The 22,444-nt window shown below is 41.2% G+C and overlaps 1 protein-coding gene across 1 annotated transcript in view; it reads left to right on the plus strand.

Moving 5' to 3' along the window:
* The first annotated feature begins 253 nt into the window (after positions 1-253).
* LOC307036220 (epidermal retinol dehydrogenase 2-like) overlaps positions 254-22,444 on the plus strand; it is a 30,022-nt gene continuing 7,831 nt past the window's right edge. The window contains exons 1-6 of the mRNA XM_079676319.1: positions 254-411; positions 1,946-2,273; positions 9,939-10,070; positions 10,609-10,708; positions 17,672-17,816; positions 19,243-19,368. Of these exons, the coding sequence (XP_079532445.1) occupies positions 1,953-2,273; positions 9,939-10,070; positions 10,609-10,708; positions 17,672-17,816; positions 19,243-19,368 (824 nt within the window). The 5' untranslated portion in view covers positions 254-411; positions 1,946-1,952. The remainder of the gene's footprint in view (positions 412-1,945; positions 2,274-9,938; positions 10,071-10,608; positions 10,709-17,671; positions 17,817-19,242; positions 19,369-22,444) is intronic.

Here is a 22,444-nt window from a genome sequence, read left to right on the forward strand (position 1 = left end):
TTAATTTTTTTGTCAAAGAGATGCTGATTTGAAACCGTTGTTACATACAATTACGGCATTTCCTGTTTCTGCCGGAGAGAGGGGAGTTTGTCCCAAAGCTTGCCGCTGTATTTACTCCCTGCATCTGACAGGAGGGAGCCTCATGTGTCACTCCCATAGACTGTATATTATATAAAGGTCACTCCACGGAGTTCACTCCGTCACGGAGAGGGAGTGTATAGGGGTAGGGTGTAGGGCGTGGTTTGGGATTGGGCATTGGGATTGGACTGTGACAGACAGAGAGGGCGGGACAAGGAGGAACTGTGAGACAGCAGTGGTTGTGTAACGGACGCCTGTGTGGTGAGAAAAGTCGCTCTTACTTACCTCCCGTGGAGCCCTGCACAACTCTCGTTGGGACCTCACAGCATAACGGTAAATGAGACGCTCCTGTCGATTACATGCTTTATCAAGCTCTGTCCTATCTGCTCTTTTCCGCTTTCTTTACAAAAACTCGCTTTTTGTCTTTAGTGTATTGCTCAGTGATAACTATGTATTTGAAAGGAAACGGTACTATCCGGGTTAGGCAACCCTTCAGAACACACAGCGCATGATGTTGACAATCCAGCGTCTTAATTCGCACGCGATATTATTCCACAAAAAACCACAACATGCAAATAGCTAAAGCTTGTGCTGAAGTCATTTATTGATAACCAGGTTGCACTTTACTCGAGTATTTCAAATATTTGCTACTTTGTACTTTTACTCCACTACATTTATTTGATACCTTTAGTTACTTTTCAGATTTGGATTAATGATGTGAAATATAATCAAGTGTTAAATCAGACTTTAGTTCCACCTGGAGTAAATTCACAAACTACCCTGCAGCATACACAGTCATTCAAACTAGCTGCACCTTTACCAGCTTTGATAACTCTTTAATGATACATAATTATAAAACATATCATGTATTCATCTGAAATGGACCAATCTGCACAATCAATGCTTTTACTTTTGGTACTTTAACTATATTTTGATCCTAATACTTTTGTACTTTTACTTGAGTAACATTTTGAATACAGGACTTTTACTTGTAGGCGAGTATTCCTACACTTTGGTACTTCTACTTGTACTCAAGTTCAAGATCTGAGTACTTCTTCCACCGCTGAAAGTTACAATACTTAATTATAAAGTAAATGTCATTTTAAATAATAGCTGTCCTCATTGACCATTAGAGACACACATAGACCCTTTTTTGTACCTTACATTCGACAGTTTAAAGTGTATAAGTGCTTAAAACAGGATGGTTATAAATGAGGGCCATTCCCAGGCTCTATTTTGTGTCATTCCGATTGATATTTAAGTGAAAAACATGCCGGTTTCTAGTGTTTCTCTTCATCTACAGTATGTAAATATGGGTTCAGGTAATCATAATCAACAGCAATGTTTGGATTTTTTTTCAGATTTGGTGCCACATTTAAGCATTGTTGAATTCATTTAAATTGTAAAAAATCCCTCCAAAATGCCCCTTTAGGACACACAAGGACACAGTTTCCCATGTGAGACCCACATGTGGCCGATCTATTGATCCATTCAGGGTGAGCGCACTCACAGGTTCTGGCAAGTGGGGTAAAATATGTGGGCTCGTGTTTCTACAATGCTCAGATAATGTCAGCTTTTGGAAACTAACCGTTTTAATTATTCTAATTTTACTTGAAATGTTGCCAAATTTGGTGTAGTTCACACACGCTTGCCTACCTCAAACTTCCTGTGAAAACCACACAGACCAGAGATCTTTGTCTATATGTGCCATAACTCACAACAGGGCCGTTTCTCTGCTGCAAAACAGTCGAAAAGAAACCCTTTGACATATTGATCTCTAACAAAAAAGCAAATATCTAAACCTTGGACTTGGGTTTAGCCTGCTATCTCATTATGTAATTTATGTTCTCTGTATTTTCCTTCTTAGATCCATCATGAATTTCCTCGTGGAAACCCTCCAAGTCCTCCTGATGTCCATCTGGTACAATCTGGAGTCCTTCGTCCACCTGTTTGTGCCCAGGAAGAGGAAGAACATAGAAGGAGAGGTGGTCCTGATCTCTGGGGCGGGCAGTGGGATCGGTCGCCTCATGGCTCAGGAGTTTGCGGCTCTCAACACTGTGCTAGTGTTGTGGGATATTAACCAGGAGGGGATGAAGGAAACGGCAAGACTGGCTAAAGAGAGCGGGGCCAGCAGAGTGCACTACTATCTGTGTGACTGCAGCGACAAGAGCGAGGTTTACAGAGTGGCAGACCAGGTAAGGTTCCTGAAACCTATTGCATGTACACTGGAAGTCGGGGTCGGAACTGGGAATAAGTCACACCCTAGTTCCAGTAGCGGTCATATCGGGTTACCCATTGTTAGCAATACCGGTTGATAACTACTTTATTTTGTGAATACAAACGTATAGCAACATATCCTCGGATAAAAGATGAGCAGAACCATTATGTACAGTTGATTTCATGTGAAACAAATAACACAGAAGAGCTATACATGGCATATCATCAAAGGGTTCTCTTCGTGTTCATACAGTATGCAAAGAATCAATTTTAAATAATGATCTCGGGTAAGGCGAGCTATCTCCAGGTTTCCAAGTTGGAGTCCCACCTCAGAGGGCGTGGCAGTTGGCATTTCTGACTGGGAACTCGGATACTCCCACTTCCCAGTACAACTGGAACACAGCATATCTCCATTGTACAATCTGACCAAGCTGGCTAGTTACAGCCTGTTAGCCTTTTAGCTTATTGTAGCCTGTTTGGGTATGCTAGCTGACAGAAACATTTATAGACCAATATTTAGTATCAGTTACAAAAACAGTTGTACTCACATCAAGTCTGATGCTGCAAAAAAAACATTGAAATCAGAAGATCAAGTTAGCTAGATTACCTAAACAGCTTTTAGGGATACTGACATTGATATTATGGATACTGAAATCTAGGGTTTTGTTTTTTTAGGCTAAATGGCGATATGATTTCAAATTTAAAAAGAATCCCTGTGAATGCTCCTTCAGTTGTTTTCAACTCATGCTAAACTAAATACACCAATATGCAAAAGTAAGAACTGGCTGAGCTGGTTTGAAAATAAACAGCCGCAGATTATCTCAACATGGAAATGAACATAACTAGCTTGAAACCCAACAGGTGTCTGGTCTGAGGGGATCCATTTTCACACAGCTACGCTCACTAGAAGCTTAAGGGATACTGATTTTAAAGAGGAAATATTCTGCTCATTTTCAAATTCTTTGCAGATCATTTACATGCAAACAAATCTACCGAACACACAAAGGAAAGGGGAAACCCCCACGAGCAGAATGGGGCCTCTTTTAATTAGACGACAAGTTGTTAAAAAGGGAGGACATACTAGGTAACAATAAATATTCTAATGATGAAGCAGAAAGTATACTCTGCTAAATACAGATATGAACCTGAAAATAGGCTTAATCGGTCCTCTTTAAGTAACTTAACATGAATACAGTGACATAACCTTTCTTTCCTAATCTTTCAATCTGTCATGACAACATAAATATTAAACAGAGCTCTTTCACTTGCATCAGAAGGAGGTTTACCACACACACACACACACACACACACACACACACACACACACACACACACACACACACACACACACACACACACACACACACACACACACACACACACACACACACACACACACACACACACACACACACACACACACACACACACACATACACACACACACACACACACACACACACACACACACACACACACACACACAAACTAGCTTTGCAGCTGCGTTACACAGTTTCTGCCCTAGTTGTCAAAAAATGTATTGTAAGCACATGTATGTATGTATGTATGTATGTATGTATGTATGTATGTATGTATGTATGTATGTATGTATGTATGTATGTATGTATGTATGTATGTATGTACTGTATGTACTGTATGTATGTATTGTTTTTGTGACGTCCATGCTGGTAGCTTTTGTAAAACCTGGCTAGACAAGTAGACAGGGGAATATTCGCTTATTACATGCTAACCACTGCAGTGGGTTTAAATGTGGGAATGTGTCTGGGAGTAATCCTGCAGCTCAACTGCAATGTTGACGCATCTCTCTTATTTAATGATTTCGTAATGATTTCCAAGCAGCTGTTCGAAGTGACTCTGTAGTCTGGCATTCTCACCATTATTTATTATTAAACCTTTATTCAACCAGGTGGTCCCATTGAGATCATCGATCTATTTTTCAAGGGAGACCTGTCCAACATGGCAGCAAGTAGGTTACAACATGAACATGCACTCCGCTCTGCATCAGCCAAACAGCTCGCTGCACCCGCACTGCGAGGGGGACCCAAGTTCCCGTCAGCAAAAACACGTGGGTTTGCTATCCTGGCTCCAAAATGGTGGAATGAGCTCCCCATTGAAATCAGGACAGCAGAAAGCTTACACATCTTCCGGCGACGACTGAACACTCATATCTTTAGACTCCACTTCGAGCGATTGAATTACTAACAAAGCACTTATAATAAAGGACTGGCTTATCTAAAGCCAGTTGAGTAGCACTTGAAATGTTTGGCTCTATGAAACCTGATGTACTTATATGATTCTGTTTTCTTCAAGGTTGTATCTTCCTGGTCGAATGCACTTATTGTAAGTCGCTTTGGATAGAAGCGTCAGCTAAATGCAATGTAATGTAACATAAAACAATAGATAACACAAAAGAGTATCAAGTATCATTGCACCTATCCGAGCTTTGAAAACAGGCAGTGGAACCAATTTGCTCATTTTCAAATATTTTTGAAGACTGTTCCATGTAAGAGGAGCTGCACACATAGAAGCTGTCTTACCTAAGTCAGTCCTTGCACTTGGCACATGTAACAAAACCACATCATGTGATCTCAGGCAATAGCTACCTGCAACTCTCTGTGTGATCAGAGAGCAGATGTAAGATGGGAGTTTACCCAACATGGCTTTATAAATGAACATGTACCAATGACTGAGCCTCCGTAAAGTTAGTGAAGGCCAACCTGCCTTGCCATACAGGGTACAGTGATGAGTAAGTGCTTTACAATTTGTAACAAATCTCAGAGCACTGTGATAGGCGGCATCTAACTTGTGCAGGTAATGGGCAGGTGCATTCATATAAAGCAGATCACCATAGTCCAGCACAGGTAAAAAGGTCACAGAGCCTTTTCCTGGCCTCAAGTGAGAAACAGGACTTGTTTTTGAAAAAGAAACCTAGCTTCAACCTCAGCTTTTTACGCAGATTATCAACCTGAAGTTTAAAAGAGAGGCAATCGTCAAGGTACCAGGTACCAAGGTATTTATAACAGGAAACCACTTCAACTACTTTTCCTTGCGCAGTAACAATATCCAAAGTGGTCTCTGGTGTCTTTTTAGATTTTGAAAATAGCACTACCTTAGTTTATCAACATTTAAAATAAGCTTTAGTTCAGAGAGCTGCGTCTGGATAATATTAAAACAGCTTGCAATTTCACAACAGCCTCCTTAGTAGGGATGGGTATTGTTAAGGTTTTAACGGTACTACTACTTTTATCGATACCGCTTATCGGTCCGGTCTTTTAACGGTACTTTTATCGGTTTTTAACTAAACAAATTGTGAACAAAACTAACATTGCTTTTTATTTAAATTAAATACATAATATTTCACATCAAAAGAAACAACAACGTTTTAACAAATCGTATTAAATAATCTGATGACAGAACTGTAAACAGAATAGCTGAAACTTTAACAAAATTAATAACTCAAGTTAGATTAGCTACCTCTAATCATTAACCCATGTTTGTACAATGTGTGTTGCTGATAGCACACATAATACCTGACGTGGAAACGTTACTCGTGGATGGGGCTACAGAGCTGCTAGAAAGACAGTCAAAAACGGTGCATTTCTCCGTCTGGATGTGGTGCACTTTTGCAAGATGTATAGACAAATTGTTCGTGTTACCGCCCTTACATGCTAAACTCTTATTGCACTTTAGGCAACGAGCATCGAGACGGGTAAAGTTTAACCATTCCTCGGAGCGCGTTCTCTCCGCCATCTTCTCCTCCGTGTGTGTGTGTGTGTGTGTGTGTGTGTGTGTGTGTGTGTGTGTGTGTGTGCGTGTGCGTGTGCGTGTGCGTGTGCGTGTGCGTGTGCGTGTGTGTGTGTGTTGCTGCATCTAGCAGCTGCCTTTGTGTACCTGCCCCGCCCCCTCGCAAGCAGGCGGGGGAGGGAGATCGAAAATACAAAAAATAATCATGGACGCATTTTGCAGTCTTTTTGCATGTTAGAAACGGAGTTGGCGACACTAAAACTGCAAAATAATATTTGTGTAGCAATAATACACGTGACATATCTTTTTTACATGTCTCCAGTACCGATAAAAAGACCGCTAACGTCGGAGCTTAACGGTACCATGCACGGTCTTTAATAATTTAAGTTTAATACCGGGGCTCGGTACCTATTCCTACTCGTCTCCTTATTGGAGGGACCTGCACAATACATCACGGTACCGTCCGCATACAAATTTAAAATGGCTCCATCCACATTTTGACCTAAGCTGTTGATGTAGATGGAGAATAATAGTGGACCTAAAACAGAACCTTGTGGTACACCATTTGTAATGTTTAACCACTCAGAAGTGAGCCCATCAAATTGAACACATTGGGACCTTTCAGAGAGTAGTTCACAAACCACCCCACTCTGCATGGTTGGATATGATAGTGACTAGCCTCTGCTTCAGGATATGATGGTTGACGCCTTGGAAAGATCAATAAACAGAGCTGCACAACTCTGCTTATTGTCTAAGTGTGTCTATACCCGCAATATCATTCACCACTTTCATTGTCGCAGTGATGGTGCTATGTTGCTTTCTGAAACCTGACTGATGTATATAAAAACCCCTTTACCTGTTCACTCACCAGGCTTTCAAGAACCTTAACCAGAACTGACAATTTAGAGATGGGCCTATACTTATTTAATAAAGTAGCCTCCCCTCCTTTTAGTAAAGGCAGGACATAAGCTGACTTTCATACTTTTGTCTTCGTGCTGAGGGAGAGGTTAAAAAGAGTAGTGAGAGGTGGAGCAATACAATCTGCAGCTATCTTTAAAAAGAAAGGTTCTACGTTGTCTGGACCAGCCAGTTTCTTAGGATCTAACTTGGTTAAGGCTTCATGAACAACATCAACAGTAAAAGGAGAAAAACTTAAGGGGTTTTCCAAACCACATTGTTCAGAGTCACAGACTGTGGTGTTCACAGAAACAGAGTTCGAAACAGAATCAAACAGAGAGCCACATATCAATTTAATGGCTTTCCAAAATTTTCTAGGATTGTTCAAGTTTTTAGTAGTAACTAACAGATACTATTTAGACTTAGCTATTTTGATTTTACCCTTTTGGACCTTTGTGTCCCTAATTGTTGCAACTACACAGTGGTCACTCACATCATTAGCAAATACTCCCACAGATGAGGATTTATGGGGAACATTAGTTAAAATTAGATAAATTAAGGAGGATTGACTAGGGGACTTAATATTAGGACGAGTAGGACTGTCTACAATCTGAGTAACATTTAATTAAATAGACAGAGACTCCTTAACTGCTGAGGGAGGTCTCTAATAGCCCACCACCATGACCTGTTGGCCCTTTGCCACTTCAATATTCAAGGCTAAAACTTATTTTTCACATAAATGGCAACGCCACCACCTTTCGTAGGTCGGTCGGTACGATATACATTGTAACCATTTAAGGAGATGTCAGAGGCCGAAATAGATTTTTTTTATCCACGTCTCTGATAAAACAATGACATCAGTGTCAGTCGAGTTTGCCAGGATGCGGACAAAATCTAGTTTAGATTTAGATAAAAGACTGCGCACATTCAAATGGATGAAACCAAACCCAGACCTAGATTTAAAATCAGCAGGAGTAGCGATCTGACTACCTCTACTGGGAAGTCCAGGGTTTGGTTGGACATTTCCTGATAGCAATAATAACAAGAAAACCAGGCATCTTTTCCTCTTAATCGACACACATACATTGTCACCTACTTTAAAATCACCAGCAAAGTCTGCGAAAGTGTGGTTAGAGCTCAAGAAGCAATCCTGAAGAACCATCATGGAAGACAAGCTAAAAAGACAATCATAGTTTGCCGAACTGATGGGCTGAGACAAGGCGACTAGAAATCGTTCGCGAAACACACCCGATCCTTTGCAGGGGATGCCCACTGCGGGCGGCAGAACAGACCGGAATCCAATCGACTTCTCAGGATGACGAGAGAACTTCTCACTGTCCAAGACAGCCAACAGGCACAGCAGAATCACGACAGAGGCCATTTTCCCACGCCAGCACAGCAGCGCAGGGCAGATGGAAGCAGGTCACCCCTGAAAACGAGATCTTTTGATCTCAAGGGGCTTTCACCTGTTTAAATAGAGGCCACAAACAAACAAGGTCTATTCATTTATCAGTTATTCCCCACATGCTGCTTTCTCTCTGAGACCGGACCGACCGTTTCTTTGTTTCCTCGTCACCGACGCGCATATGCCATATGGCCCCTCCACCTCATCATTGTCCTCCACTATGCTTTCCACATCATGTTACCTAGATGAATGGCAAAAACTGAGATTAACTACTTGGCTACTATTAGCAACCCAATCCAATTAGCAACAAGGCTATGGAATATTCATTTTTGTTGTTGCTCCAAGTTAGCTAAAACCTGTTAGTTATAATAAACCCATGTTAACCTCTGGCGTCAGGCTCCCCTGTTGTTTTCTCACATGTGTGTGAGTGTGTGTGTCTTTAAAGCAGGGCAGGGATGAGTGTTGTGTAAACATTCAGTGTTTTCACTAAATGCAGGGAGTGGTGAGTCATGTACATGATTATTTAGCGTAAATGTAAAATGAATATGTCTTATATGGAAACGCTGTAAAAAAAAAAAATCCAACTCCACAAACCTCCTTCTGATGCAAGTGAAAGAGCTCTGTTTAATATGTATGTTGTCATGACAGATTGAAAGATTAGGAAAGAAAGGTTATGTCACTGTTTACTATTCTTTGTATTCATGTTAAGTTATTTAAAGAGTCCTCTCCTGCTGATGTTCAGGTGTATATCAGTATGTTGTGTCTCTACTGGAACGTGTCTCCATGCTTTAATGTTCAAAAAGCTCTTTATTGTTCTCATACTGCCTGTGCTGCAGCACCTCTTTTCACCCTCTGTCTGAAACCAGAGCCCAGTCTGCTCTTATTGGTTAGCTGGCCGGCTCTGTTGTGATTGGTCAACCGCTTAGAGATGACCCGCCCCTTAGCCTATCACGTACAATGTGTTGGAGCGCTAGCCAATAGAAGTGCAAGTGTTCCTTAGGGATGTCATTTACGGAAGTAAACAAAGAAGTCCAATGGACGCTTTCAGGCATTACATGCACATAAACCTATTCAGGTGCATCTCAATACATTTGAATATTGTGGAAAAGTTAATTTACTGTTACTCATATATTATATGGATTCATTACACACAAAGTGAAATATTTCAAGCCTTTATTTGTTTTAATCTTGATGATTACAGCTAATAAAAACCCAAACCCAGTATCTCAGAAAATTTGAATATTACATAAGACCAAGAAACTTTTCCACGATATTCTAATTTATTGAGATGCACCTAGTAGTATAACACCCTACATAGGAAAGGAAAACACAAAGAGCATAATAGGGCTCTTTAAAGTATTGTTGTAACATAGTAACTTGGTAATGGACCTGGAAATATGTATTTGGAAGGAAATATCTACTAAGTAGCCCAGGAAATTCATATCTGGAATTTCTTCATGCATGGAACTGAATTTCCCCTCTGGGATTAATACAAATGAATTATATTTTTAATCCTAATCTTGAAAGTATATTTGTACAAAATTGGATCACTGACCTTTTTCTGTGCTGAATGCAGGTGAAGCGGGAGGTGGGAGACGTCAGCATTCTGGTGAACAATGCTGGTATTGTGACGGGGAAGAAGTTCATGGAGGCTCCTGATTCCCTGATTGAGAAGACGATGGAGGTCAACACCATGGCTCACTTCTGGGTCAGTCAGACACAACATACCCACACACCTTACCTCTGGGTCCAAATGATTTCTTACAGAGACTTAACCTGATTGATGATGAAGAGACAGATCAGCAATATTGTAGAGATATGTTCATTTTTTTAATCATTTAGCATTTCTTTCTAATAAAGTTCAAAATGTAGGCAGGGCAAGGAACTCCAACATAATTTACTATACAATTACATTTGATTGAATCATCAATACATTCCAGAAAGATTCAATCCAGTTAAGCGTTAAAGTTTGGTCCACTAATTTGTTTCTTCCACGACTGCATATCAGATAACTTAAATTCGGTCATGTGACTTCTATAAGCACATTTCCTCTCTTCATGAAGAACCAAAGATCTAGTTAAAAGTTCAACGTTGAAGCCTTGAATTTAATTTTGATTTATCAAAGAATAATCCTGTATTTAAGTGATGTACTGTGAAAGTCAATTGTCCTCTGAGCTCTACAATTAAATCCCTGTTCAGGTCCCTATATTAAATATCATGCTTAATTTGTGTGTCTCTCTACTCAGACCTACAAGGCCTTCCTTCCCGCCATGATTGCCAACAATCACGGCCATCTTGTCAGCATTGCTAGTTCTGCTGGACTCATATCCTGCAATGGATTGGCAGGTATGGATGTTTCTGATTTCCCCATTGTTACATTTAAATGATCCATCCTTAACATTTTCCAGTTCCACTCTTTCTTTGTCTAGTGGGCGGGGTGTTTTGGCTCGACCCTTTTCAACTCAAATGTTCTCATTTTACAACTCAAAGGTTTATTAGAAACATTTTCTGACAAAATGTGACGGCTTAAAAGTTCACAGTATTTGATCAGTGCTGATCAAATACGAATCAAGTGAACTTTTTAGTGCTGAAACAATCTCACTATTTGATGGGACTTGAGAATAGTTGTATCTAGAACAGTGCCCCCTAGTGGTCCATGAGTATATTGGTAAAATGTCACCTTTGAAATAAGTTTTCCTCACTCTCGCGGGAATATCTCTGCAATGGAGCGAGCTTAAGTTTCGATTGCATGATGTAGCCCAGCGCAACACCTTCGTCACACATCTTGCCACTTGTTTGAACCATTTTCAGGCGATTTGTAATCCTTCTAGAAAAACGATGTGTATTTATTTTTATTTCAAGAAGCGTATAAAACAAACGATGGATGTCTTTTATGAACATTTATCCATGCTGGAAGTAGATTAAATGTGTCAGACAGAGATTATTATCTAATATATGCATCCAATGAAGCATTGCATGAAGTCTGTTGATGATCAGAGGCTGTTTTTTTATTTTTATTTTGTAGGCAGTCCATGCAGGCCAGCCCAATGGTCACCAAGGTTCATGTTTTAATAGCATTTTTACAAAAAAAGCCCACGCGAGCCTAAGATGTGAAAAAATGGCTTAGACCTCAGAGACTTAAACTTGGGCCTGCGACCATAGTTTTACTGTATTTTGTTTTGAAAATCCACAGCGGGGGTTTGTGTCAAACTATATGCGGTGTATTTTGCATATCTCTCAGGAGCCAACGATCTGTGAGTCTGTCGGCTCGGAAATAAACTCCGTAATAAATGTAGTCTAAATTTCATAAGAGGTGTAAAACCTGAACATTTTAAATCGCATTTGAACAAAATGCTTATATAATCCGTAGTTGTATTTGTATTTTTGATTTAATGTGTGAACGAGCAGACACAGAGAAGGTTAAGCTGTCATTATTAGGCTGTCATTTGTTATATACTGTTGGAGTGGTAAGCAGGCCTATTGTTTTGGGATATTTGTGAAGTTAGGTGGTCCGCGAGTGTTTTTTTAGTGGTTAAGTGGTCCTTGGTATGAACAAGTTTGAGAAACACTGATCTAAAACCAGATAAATACTTGGGACTGGGTGAGAAAGCTTCAGATGTGGCCAGGCAGGAGCTGTGTCACTTTTGTTGCTGCGACGAATGTCCAATAAATATTCAGTGTCTGACTTCCAGTTGCCTCTCAATGAAACGTCAAACCTATTTACCTATTTTGTGCTGCATCCTGTAATTAAAGTGTAGACAGTATGATGTTTTTAAGTTAATGTTCCAGATCTGTACAAATGTTACTCCTAGAGTGAACCGTCCATCCACATCTTTTCAATGACTTTACATGTAAAGCGACGAGCGAAAAATTGCATCACGTCCAGTAGTGGTTTTAACAAGCACACATTTCATCTGTTATCTTTTTATTATAGTTCTAGTACTAGTCACCATGAACTTTGTCTGAGTCTAAATAGATAAATAGGTGATTGTCCAAACTCCAGGGCTGTGTTGGAAGTAATACAATTATCATAAATGATAAAACAGTAATTAAGTTCCATTCAGGTTACTCAATCTGCTCATAGTTTAAAAAGGTTATTCACAGTGTGTCATGAAGTCAATGTGAACATATTACGACATGAATATTGTTCTGGGCCCTAGCAGTGCTTAACTCCCGTTTTTTTCTTCTTCACGAAACTGTGTCTCAGGGCTTCTTAACATTTAACAACCTATTAATGTGTCATACCCACTTAACGGGAAGAAACTCAGCTAACTGACGATTTGAACAATTTTTATCGAAACAAAACACAAGTCTCACAAGAATCGTCTAATGGCGCATTTCCAATGAAGCGCGTAGCATGGTTTAAGCGTGCCGTGCCAAACCCGGCCCGTTTTTTGTTGCGTTTCCACTAGGGATAGTTCCGGCTAACGGGTACTGTTTCATAGTTTTTCTGGCCCTCCAAAATCCAGTTTCTTTCCGGGCCAACAACCAGGCTGAGTCGGGCTGAGTATGCTAAACTAGAGAGAGAATCACTGGCAAGGGGGCTACAACTACAACACAATGAACATATTTGACCGTGATTTAATTGTAATACACGTTTCAAAATGATGCCGAAGTAACAACATATTGATATCGGATAGTAAAAACCATGAATTAATGCTTTGACAAGTCTGCAGACAGACGGCAGGCGAAACACCTTTTAAAATGCGTGTTTTCTAATGGAGATTTGCTAAGCTAACGCAGTATATGCTCCGACCTTCCATACTCACAACAGCGGCCTATAGACATAAATAAACCAGCGACTGTACTCACCATGACACAGACAGTCTGTGGTTTGTACTTGTTTAACTGTTGTCTAGTTTCTGAACAGATATGAGGAGCTGTGAGCTCTGAGGGCTAACAGATAACGGCTGATGTTGGTTTTCTGTGTTTCACATTGAAGATGACGTCACGGCTCCGCCTACACTGCGTTACTATAGTTACTGCCCCAGTTCCTAAACAGTAATGGAAACGCAGCATAAAGTGATCCTGGCCTACCAAGGCCTAACTATAGGCCTACCGTACTAAGCCGTGCGAGGCCCTGCAGTGGAAATGCGCCATTAATGAGCCCGGTAAAATAAAAATAAATCTATATTTATTCTGACTTTTCTACATCCATTGCTTTGGGAACAAAGATTATTAATTTACCCCTTTTAGAAGTGAAGTTATAGTCATTTGTTCTGGGCATGTCATTTCCGAGGCTGAGACCTGAAAAACAGGCTCAGGGCTTAACAGGTTAAGTCTTTTTTTAAATGTATTTTCTTTAAGCCAGAATAACTGTTATAGAAGAAACGACCACACGATAGAGTGTGCGACAACTCTTTTATAAAATAACTGAGTGTATATTTGTATTGCATGGACTGGGTCAAATTCTGCCCCTTATATTTGTATCATGTGGCCATGTGTCACACATTGCACCTTTTATTTTAATCATGGCTGCGTGAAAGTGTCACATTTTCTTTTAATTACCGATAATCTGTGATATTTTGTATAAATTCAACATCAGGGAGTTTATATCTAAATGCTCAGAACAGACCCCGAGCATTGGTGGTGTTTAAACACATTTGATTATCAGATTAGTTTCAGTGCAGCTGTATGGCCATGTTAAGGCTGAACTAATCACAAATCACAGTAGAACATTGGAAACCAATTCCGATTGTCGTTCGCAATTTTAGTAATTCTTTTCTTGAAATGGACCCAAAATGTTTCAATCAGTAACTTTTTTATGAAAGGTTGATTTTACAATAGTCATCTGCAAACCTAGCTATTTTAGTAATTGTGGAAGTGGAGACATGCAACTACATATTTTTGTTTTGTTTTCAGTACAGATCAGTCCTAGTCTTGTTTCCTCTTTTTTTCTTTGAGGATATGGGTTTTGGTTGAACTTTGTTTGTGGCTGCCATCTGCTGACTTCATTAAGCGACCAGATAAAAATTCCTTTAATAATACTTCTCTAAGATAATCACTCGTTGCCCTCTCACCCATATTCAGCAGAAAGATTAGAGTGCCTTATCAATATTGACTCAGCCTGGGTTATATAAATCAAAAGATGTAGCCGTGGCACAAGATAATAACTGGTGTTGCAAACAATGTCACATGACTGCTTTGAATGTGCTTGATTTACTGTGCTCACTTCCTCTGAATGAAACCAGAGACACTGAGAGGATGTGGTGTGAAGATACGCTGCACTGATTTTCAGATACATTGTATTCTAAATGTTGAACAGCCTTAGGCCTGAAATCAACCATTTGTCCATCTCCTCTACAATCTGACTGCTATCAGCTCAGTAAAACATGACTTGTGGATATTCTGCATATTCGAACACTTGCGACACAATTCTGCCTGTGTGAAAATGAGGACCTTTAAGTCACCGCTTTGAAATGGAGTTGAAAGCAACACAAAGGAGTTGGCTTTAGTCTTAGAAAAGTTGTTGGAAGTATTCACCGTCAAATGAAATGCACACACACACCAGATTGTTCACAGATTAAACAGTTCTACTTTTTTCATACTGTCAATCACACACAAACAAACACTCGCAAACACACTCCTTTCCTATCTCCATGTCAACTGCACTTGGTGGGGTTACATCAAGCTCCCAGGAAGTGGGCCAAGCAAGCAAATTATCAACAGTGGCCAAACGGTGGTACTATTGGTCCCTTAAAGACTTTTCCCATTTGCTTGCATCGGGAGAAAGACATCTGTAAATCAGTGTCATGGTTTTGTTTGGTAAGCCAACTTCACAGTCTTGCATTTGAATAGCCTTTTAACATTTTAATAATTATAAAATACTCTGATAGCAGATTCCAGGGATATTTTGCCTCTCACTAAGCCGAGCCCAGACATGACATATACCTCATTCACACTGTGAGACTGACCGTTGAGCGGCCCGACCAAGCAAGGAGGCGGAGGTAGCACGTCCCAAATATAACCCGGTGTGGGCATTTATTACGGCATGAACACAATACACACAGCCTCAATCTTGCTGCTGCTGTTCACGTGGGCACAGCCTGGAGCCACCAGGATCTCACACACACTCCCAGCCTCTACACAGACAGGGAAAACAGAGCCTAAATACCTACACACTAATTAGTACAACAAGACACAGGTGGGGGGGGGGGAGCAATTAGACACAGGTGAGGGGGGAGGAGACAACACAGGGCACCAGGTGCACACAATCAGCAACAACATACATGGGGAACAGGGAAGTTGTCGTCAAACACAGTACAATGACTACATAAACAAGTTAGCAAGAGCTCCAGTAACGGCGTCTCGTTACATTCCCCCCCTTTTCTCCTAAAGCGTACAGTACCTCAATTTTCATGTACCGGGATAGACAGTCTGCCCCCAAGTTGGCTTTCTTCAAGTCCTTGAGTGTCTAGAACGGACATAATATACCCTCCCCTGAGGCTATGGACACACTAGATCCCTCCCCTGAGGCTATGGACAGAATAGATCCCTCCCCTGAGGCTATGGACAGAATAGATCCCTCCCCTGAGGCTATGGACAGAATAGATCCCTCCCCTGAGGCTATGGACAGAATAGATCCCTCCCCTGAGGCTATGGACACACTAAATCCCTCCCCTGAGGCTATGGACACATTTTCAAACATTGTCATAAAGTTCTCTTCCTCCAATTGCTGATCTCTGGATGTATTGAAACAGACAAGAGACTTCACCATGTTTGTCAATTCCTCCCGTTGCTCAGGAGTTTTGTCTGCCGTCGCCCCCTGCTGGACAGCCGGTGCACTGTCATCTGGCTCCATCTGTTGCGCTGGCTTCTTTGTTCCTCCTCAAAGTGTTTGTTAGGCCTTTACTTCTGAAACCACTTGTGAAGCTGTTTTGGCCTGTTGTAAGGCGTTGGTCTGCCTCTAGCATGACCCAGGTGCTGTAGACTCCTCGTGGGTCCGGGTGCGCCTCCTCGGCCTGCAAACGCTGCTCCTCCTGCTTGTGTCTCGTCTCCTCCTGCTTGTGTCTCGTCTCCTGCTGCTTGTGTCTCGTCTCCTGCTGCTTGTGTCTCGTCTCCTCCTGCTTGTGTCTCGTCTCCTGCTGCTTCAGCAGCCGTGGCCCCCTGGTCAGTTACAGGCATTATCCAGTTTGTACACAACGATGGAGAAACTTAACAAGCATCAGTGGTCCACTGAAGAGACCAGCTACCTACTGGGAATCTGGTCTTCCGAAGAGGTACAGAGGAAGCTGGAGCACAATCGGCCATTGTTGTGGTTGTCGGTGTCAGCTGTGAGGGGTTTCCGAGCGGTTTGGCTTTATGAAGCAGGCACGCAAACGGTTACGTCATGACGCAAACGATGACGCAATGACGCAACACCAGTCGGACTCTGTGCAGTGTGAAAAGAGCCGGAGATAAACCGAAGAACCGGTTCTGAACCTGAAAAGCTCTAGCACGGAGCTTGAACCGGAGTTGCGTTGGTGTGAATGTGGTAATAGTGGATTGGAGGCGGGGCTTAGGGAGAACACTAGTGTGTGCATGCTCTATGGCCCAATGGATGCGTTAGTTCGCTGGAAGAACCAGGTGCCATTTGTTCTGGAGTTAGACCACTTTGGCTTCATTCTCCACTGAGCAACTTAGGACTGAACGGGGACCCGCCTCCAATGCTGTATCTAGTTCTTTTTATACCTCCATGGGTTACACACACATAACCTGTTCATAAAGTCTTAAGAGGTTTGCTACTTGTAAAACACAGTACTGTTGTGCACCAAGGTGCAGAGCCTCACACACATGGAGAGGTGACTCATTTGATGTCATTCAGAGCCTTCAGGCTATTCAAAACAGTGAGAATATTTCTCCATAATCGAAACAGGCTGGCTTAATGTGGTGTGTTTGTCAAAGTTGATGACACATGACGTCATCTGGATTTGTTCACTGTTATATTGAATTGGCATGGAGAATTGTGAGATTTCACTAAACATTGACTACTACATTTCTACAAGAAAAATGACTAAACTACTTTTCATTTCTACATTTAATTTGTGAAGATATTCTACCTCAGTGTGCTTTTTATTTAAACCAAAGAAAGAATATTCCGGTCACCCATTCCCCTATGTTCTGAGGGTTCAGTGTGGAAGATCTTTATGAGTATGATATAAAACATTAGTATAAATGCACAGTGTTCTTACATTTTTACCTGAGCTTGTTTTTTTTCTTAATGACTTTAAAGGGAACATGCGATTGGGTTGAGTGAGTGTGAATTAGCAGACTTCTGGGTTTTACGGTTGCTTTTAAAATGCTCATGCTTTCCTCCTCTTCTCTCTGCAGACTACTGTGCCAGTAAGTTTGCAGCAGTAGGTTTTGCGGAGTCCGTGGGTCTGGAGCTGTTGGCCACTGGGAAAGATGGCGTGAAGACAACCATTGTGTGCCCATACTTCATCAACACAGGAATGTTCGATGGATGTCAAACTAAGTAGGTCTCTTTACAGGATTTCTTTTTTTGTCTGTTCATTTAATGTCTACAGACCTGCAAGGGGTGTATAACAGACAGCAAGGACTTTGGCCATATTAGCTATTATTTGTTCAGGTTGCCCGGGAGGAGCCTACATCAATTTGTTAGTGTTAGTGAGTAGATACTATGCTTGCTCTCGCCTCCGCTTACTTTCTTCTGCTGATTTTCCTATTGTTCTTATTTACAAAACTTTGAGCAGCGGCTCCGGGACATTTATTAATCACTGGGACTGTTATTCTATGTAGATGGACAGAGGACTCTTGTCATATTTTAAAATGTTAACAACAACCTCAGTCCTGCAGTAGCATGGCCTACCTACAGCTAAAGCCTAGACTGCATGCTACTTAGCTAAAGCTAGTTAGCAACAAAAGGCCTCTTCATCTCTACTGATGACCTCCATAAATTTCTTCTGAAGATTGCTGTGTTGGAAACTAAAATGGACCGGTTGGAAGTTAAATGTCCCATGTTTTGGCCATTTCTACTGATCATAATTCCATTGTTGAGTTCTACTAGAATAGATTTACATTGTTCAATATTCCAAAATCAAATTGGTTTCTCATACAGCGTCTCTGTATAGTATGTGTATTCACTCTCTGTCCTACACACCTTGTTTGAGCTCCTGCCCCCCCTCCCTATGAGCCCAGTGTGCTCTGATACACACACACACACACACACACACACACACGCACACACACACACACACACACACACACACACACACACACACACACACACACACACACACACACACTCTTAGAAGTCCTGGGGTCAGGTTTTGAATGTGCTTGTGTAACCGGTGTGGTTAAGCGGTCTCTGCGTTGTGTTGTTAATGGACGAGACCTGAGCCAGCGTAGAGTTGAGACGATCTCTGTTTAATTACTGACAACAGATACACACATGAACACATGAATTTCCCTCACAGTGACTCCTCTCACGTGGAACGTTTACAAAAAGGGCAGAGTAAACGTGAGGGACACGATATATAGAGGGGAAAGTCCTCACAACAATAAACTCCTGAGCACAGCGACCACACTTCAGAGGTTCCGCCCACTGATCTCCGACCTTGCCAGGTAACACAGAATAAAATAATATAAAACACAGAATTTGTGTGATTATACAAAGTTAAATTAAATAAACCCCACTGCATATTTACATCTGTTACACTTGCAGACTAGTGTCCATCTGTATTTCTGTCTCTCTGCATTCACCCATCGAACAGCCCCTGAAGGCACAAGGACACATGCTTCACGCCTGACCTGTCACTTCCTACTTCTCACACACTTTTAAAACAGCATCTAAAAAAGGACCTGCTCAAAGGACTAACATTTTGTGGTATCCATTAATTGCTTTATTATTTTGTCTAAATCCTTTTTCTTGTTTTCACCAGGTGGCCAACACTGCTGCCAATCCTGGATCCAAACTATGTAGCCAAGAAGATCATCACGGCTGTGCTCACAGACCAGGTGTTCCTGCTCATGCCCAGGACCATGTACCTCATCACTGCTTTCAAGACGTGAGTGTCTACCTTTTTATTTCCCTTCACTGAAACCCTTTCTCCATACACCTTTCACTATACACATCTACAGAGTCAATAGCGGACCTAAAGTCAACTCAAGGCCCGGGGGCCAAATCCGGCCCGCAACTTCCTTTTATGTTGTCCGCAAGAGCTTGCAAAGAATATAATACGTTTATTATACGGTTACATATACTTTACAGTATATCTATATGTGTTCATTTTAATTAATTTCTTATTTTATAGTTATTTATCTTTTTTTTTTTATCTTTGATTTATCCTTAATTTTATTAATCTGTATGAATCTGTGCTGTCCTGTTTTTCAATCTTACCGTGTTACTGTTAAACTACTGCATTTCCCCACGGGGATTAATAAAGGTCCATCTTAGCTTATCTTATTTTGCAGAAGCATGTTGCCCATAAACTACATGTCCCACAATGCATCTCATTTTGTGACATGCCGCTGAAGAGACTTGCAATTATTTGCCCTAGACTTCTTCTTTCAGACGTAGTTTATTATAAAGTTATTACCCTATCCAATAAAAATCCAATGCAGAGGCAATAATATAATATAATACATTATTTCATACATGTATATATGTATATGTATATAGTTACAACCGGCCCTTTGAGTGCAACCATAATGCTAATGTGGCCCCCGATGAAATTGAGTTTGACACCCCTGTGCTAAGCCTTGAAGTGAACCGCCTGTTATTTTCACTAGGCCATGCTCATACAAATGTAGATTTATTCAGAAAGGATGCTAACATGTCTAACGTGGCTGCACCACATTACTGTTGTCAGATTCTAAAAGCTTAAAGAGGCCCTATTATACTTTGTGGGTGTTTTCCCTTCCCTGTAGTTTGTTCTATAGGTTTTAGTGTATGTAAATGGTCTGCAGAGGCTATAATCACTTTGTTCTCTCCAGAAGGAATTTCTCTCCTACGCTCCCCCCCTTGCCTAAAACGCCTCCATTGGACTCCTTTGTTTACTTCCCGAACATAATGACATCACCATGTCACACTTGTGCTCCTATTGGTTGGCGCTCCTAAACATTGTATGTGATAGGCTATGGGGTGGGACATCTCTAAGCAGTTGACTAATCACAACAGAGCTGGCGAGCTAACCAATCAAAGCAGACTGGGCTCTGGTTTCAGACAGAGGGTGAAAAGAGGCGCTGCAATCTCAAGGGCCACGCTCTATGGTTCCAGATAAGGGTACTTTTGCTCTCGAGAGGCTGGCCATTTTTGCTTCATGCTCCACTGAGAAACGTTCATAGGAATGTATAAGGTCCCGCCTCCAATGCTGTATCCAGTTCTCTTTATACATCCAATCTGTAGCACAGGTTGTATGAGAAAAATAGATAATGTCACAGGAGAAGCAAAATACAATAGGAAACTGAATCCCCTGACTGATCTCAGCCTGCTTATAATTGCTCTTTCAAAAATAGTCAGAAATACAATACAGTTGATGTCACTGACTCATCAGTTTTTGTTTCAGACTAGAGACAATAGTTTGTGGATTGAAGGTCATAATTGCTACCTGTCATCCAAAGGTATCAGTGTTCACTGAGCTGGCAGTCAAATCACTCTGTACCACAAAAATGATTAGGGGTGTCACGATTTCAATTTAAATAAAAACATTAGATCAAATGAACTCTCCATTTCACGCATTTCATTCTGCCGTCTGGTTGCTCTTTTGTTTTGTGTTGGTCACTATTTGTTATCTGTTGAAAAAACACATGTTATTACTTTTTAAAGAAGTATTTTTAATTTGACCATATCTCCTTGGTGTGGTACATTTCCCCAAAAACATACAGCGGATATATCAATCAATCTTCCCATCTTGGCTTTGCTTAAGAATATATTAGACACTAATGCTATTGGCTATAAATCCTTTTGGCTTTGGAGTCTGTCATGAGAACAATAGTGTGTTAGGTGTTGCCAGCACATCTGACAGTCTGACGTGTTAGTCTGTGGAGCATGTAGATGTTGGCATCATCTACACTGGTGATAATGTGTGAATGCAAACTGCAGGGGGTCCAGGGAGTTGCACACAAGGGGCTTGAGATGCTGCAGGATGAGTCTTACAGACCCCCTTTTCCACAGAAGCATGTCCAGGGCCGGTTCAGAGTTTGGGGCAGAGGCATGCTTAAAACGTTAAAGATACAAATAGAAATTACATAAATTACAATTTGCAAAAATACACAGCATTTGAAAAAGCAAATGATGCATGTATAAAGTAGTGGCAACATCCTGAGTATATATTGCACAGTTATTTACAGATTTATTACAGTAGTTGAATTGTCAACTAAGAGATAGCAGCCAGTAATAATTAAGCAATAGCTCACGACAGGCCGTGGTATATGCTCATTATATCACAGCTAAGGGGCGTGGTTCGGCCCGACGCGAAGCGGAGGGTCGACAACCCCCTTAGCTGTGATATAATGAGCATATATCACGGCCTGAAGTGAGCTATTGCTTTTATAAAACGGTTACCAAGTGTGGCAATATGAAATAAAAATACACACTCTAATTTAAATAGTTTTTATTTGTAAATAATGATGTTCAAAATAAAATAGTCCCTCCGTTGCCTTCTGCACAAAACATAGTGCAAGGTGGTTGCTATGCAACAACACTAACAGCAAGCGAACATATTAGACAGAGAGCGTTGATCCATTATTTGGCTGTTTATTTACATTAATGTGTATGTTGCTGTTTATTGTGCATCCACTGAAAAACTGTCCAGCATCAGTAGCATGGCTTACGTGGTCACTTGTATAGGTTGAGGTTGTTCGAGGCTGTTGCTTGGCGTGGCGAGAATATTACTCCACTTTCTCAGGTCCCCGAGATTGGGCTTCCAGTAGCTCTGGAGAGAGCTTTCGCACCTGTGGCCACTAACGGTCATAATCTCTCTGCTTTGTTTCAAGACCCGCATCAGAAAGCTTTTGAATGGTGGTACTTTTCCAGTTGGTCTACCTGCTCTTCACGTAGCTCTGCATGTCGTAGTTTAGGTGCTTTTTTTCTGGAGATAGGCACTGCTCAATCCACTCCTCAATACTATAGTAAGACCCCCC

The sequence above is a fragment of the Notothenia rossii genome, assembly GCF_949606895.1.
Source record: "Notothenia rossii genome assembly, chromosome: 4".
Classification (NCBI taxonomy): Eukaryota; Metazoa; Chordata; class Actinopteri; order Perciformes; family Nototheniidae; genus Notothenia; species Notothenia rossii.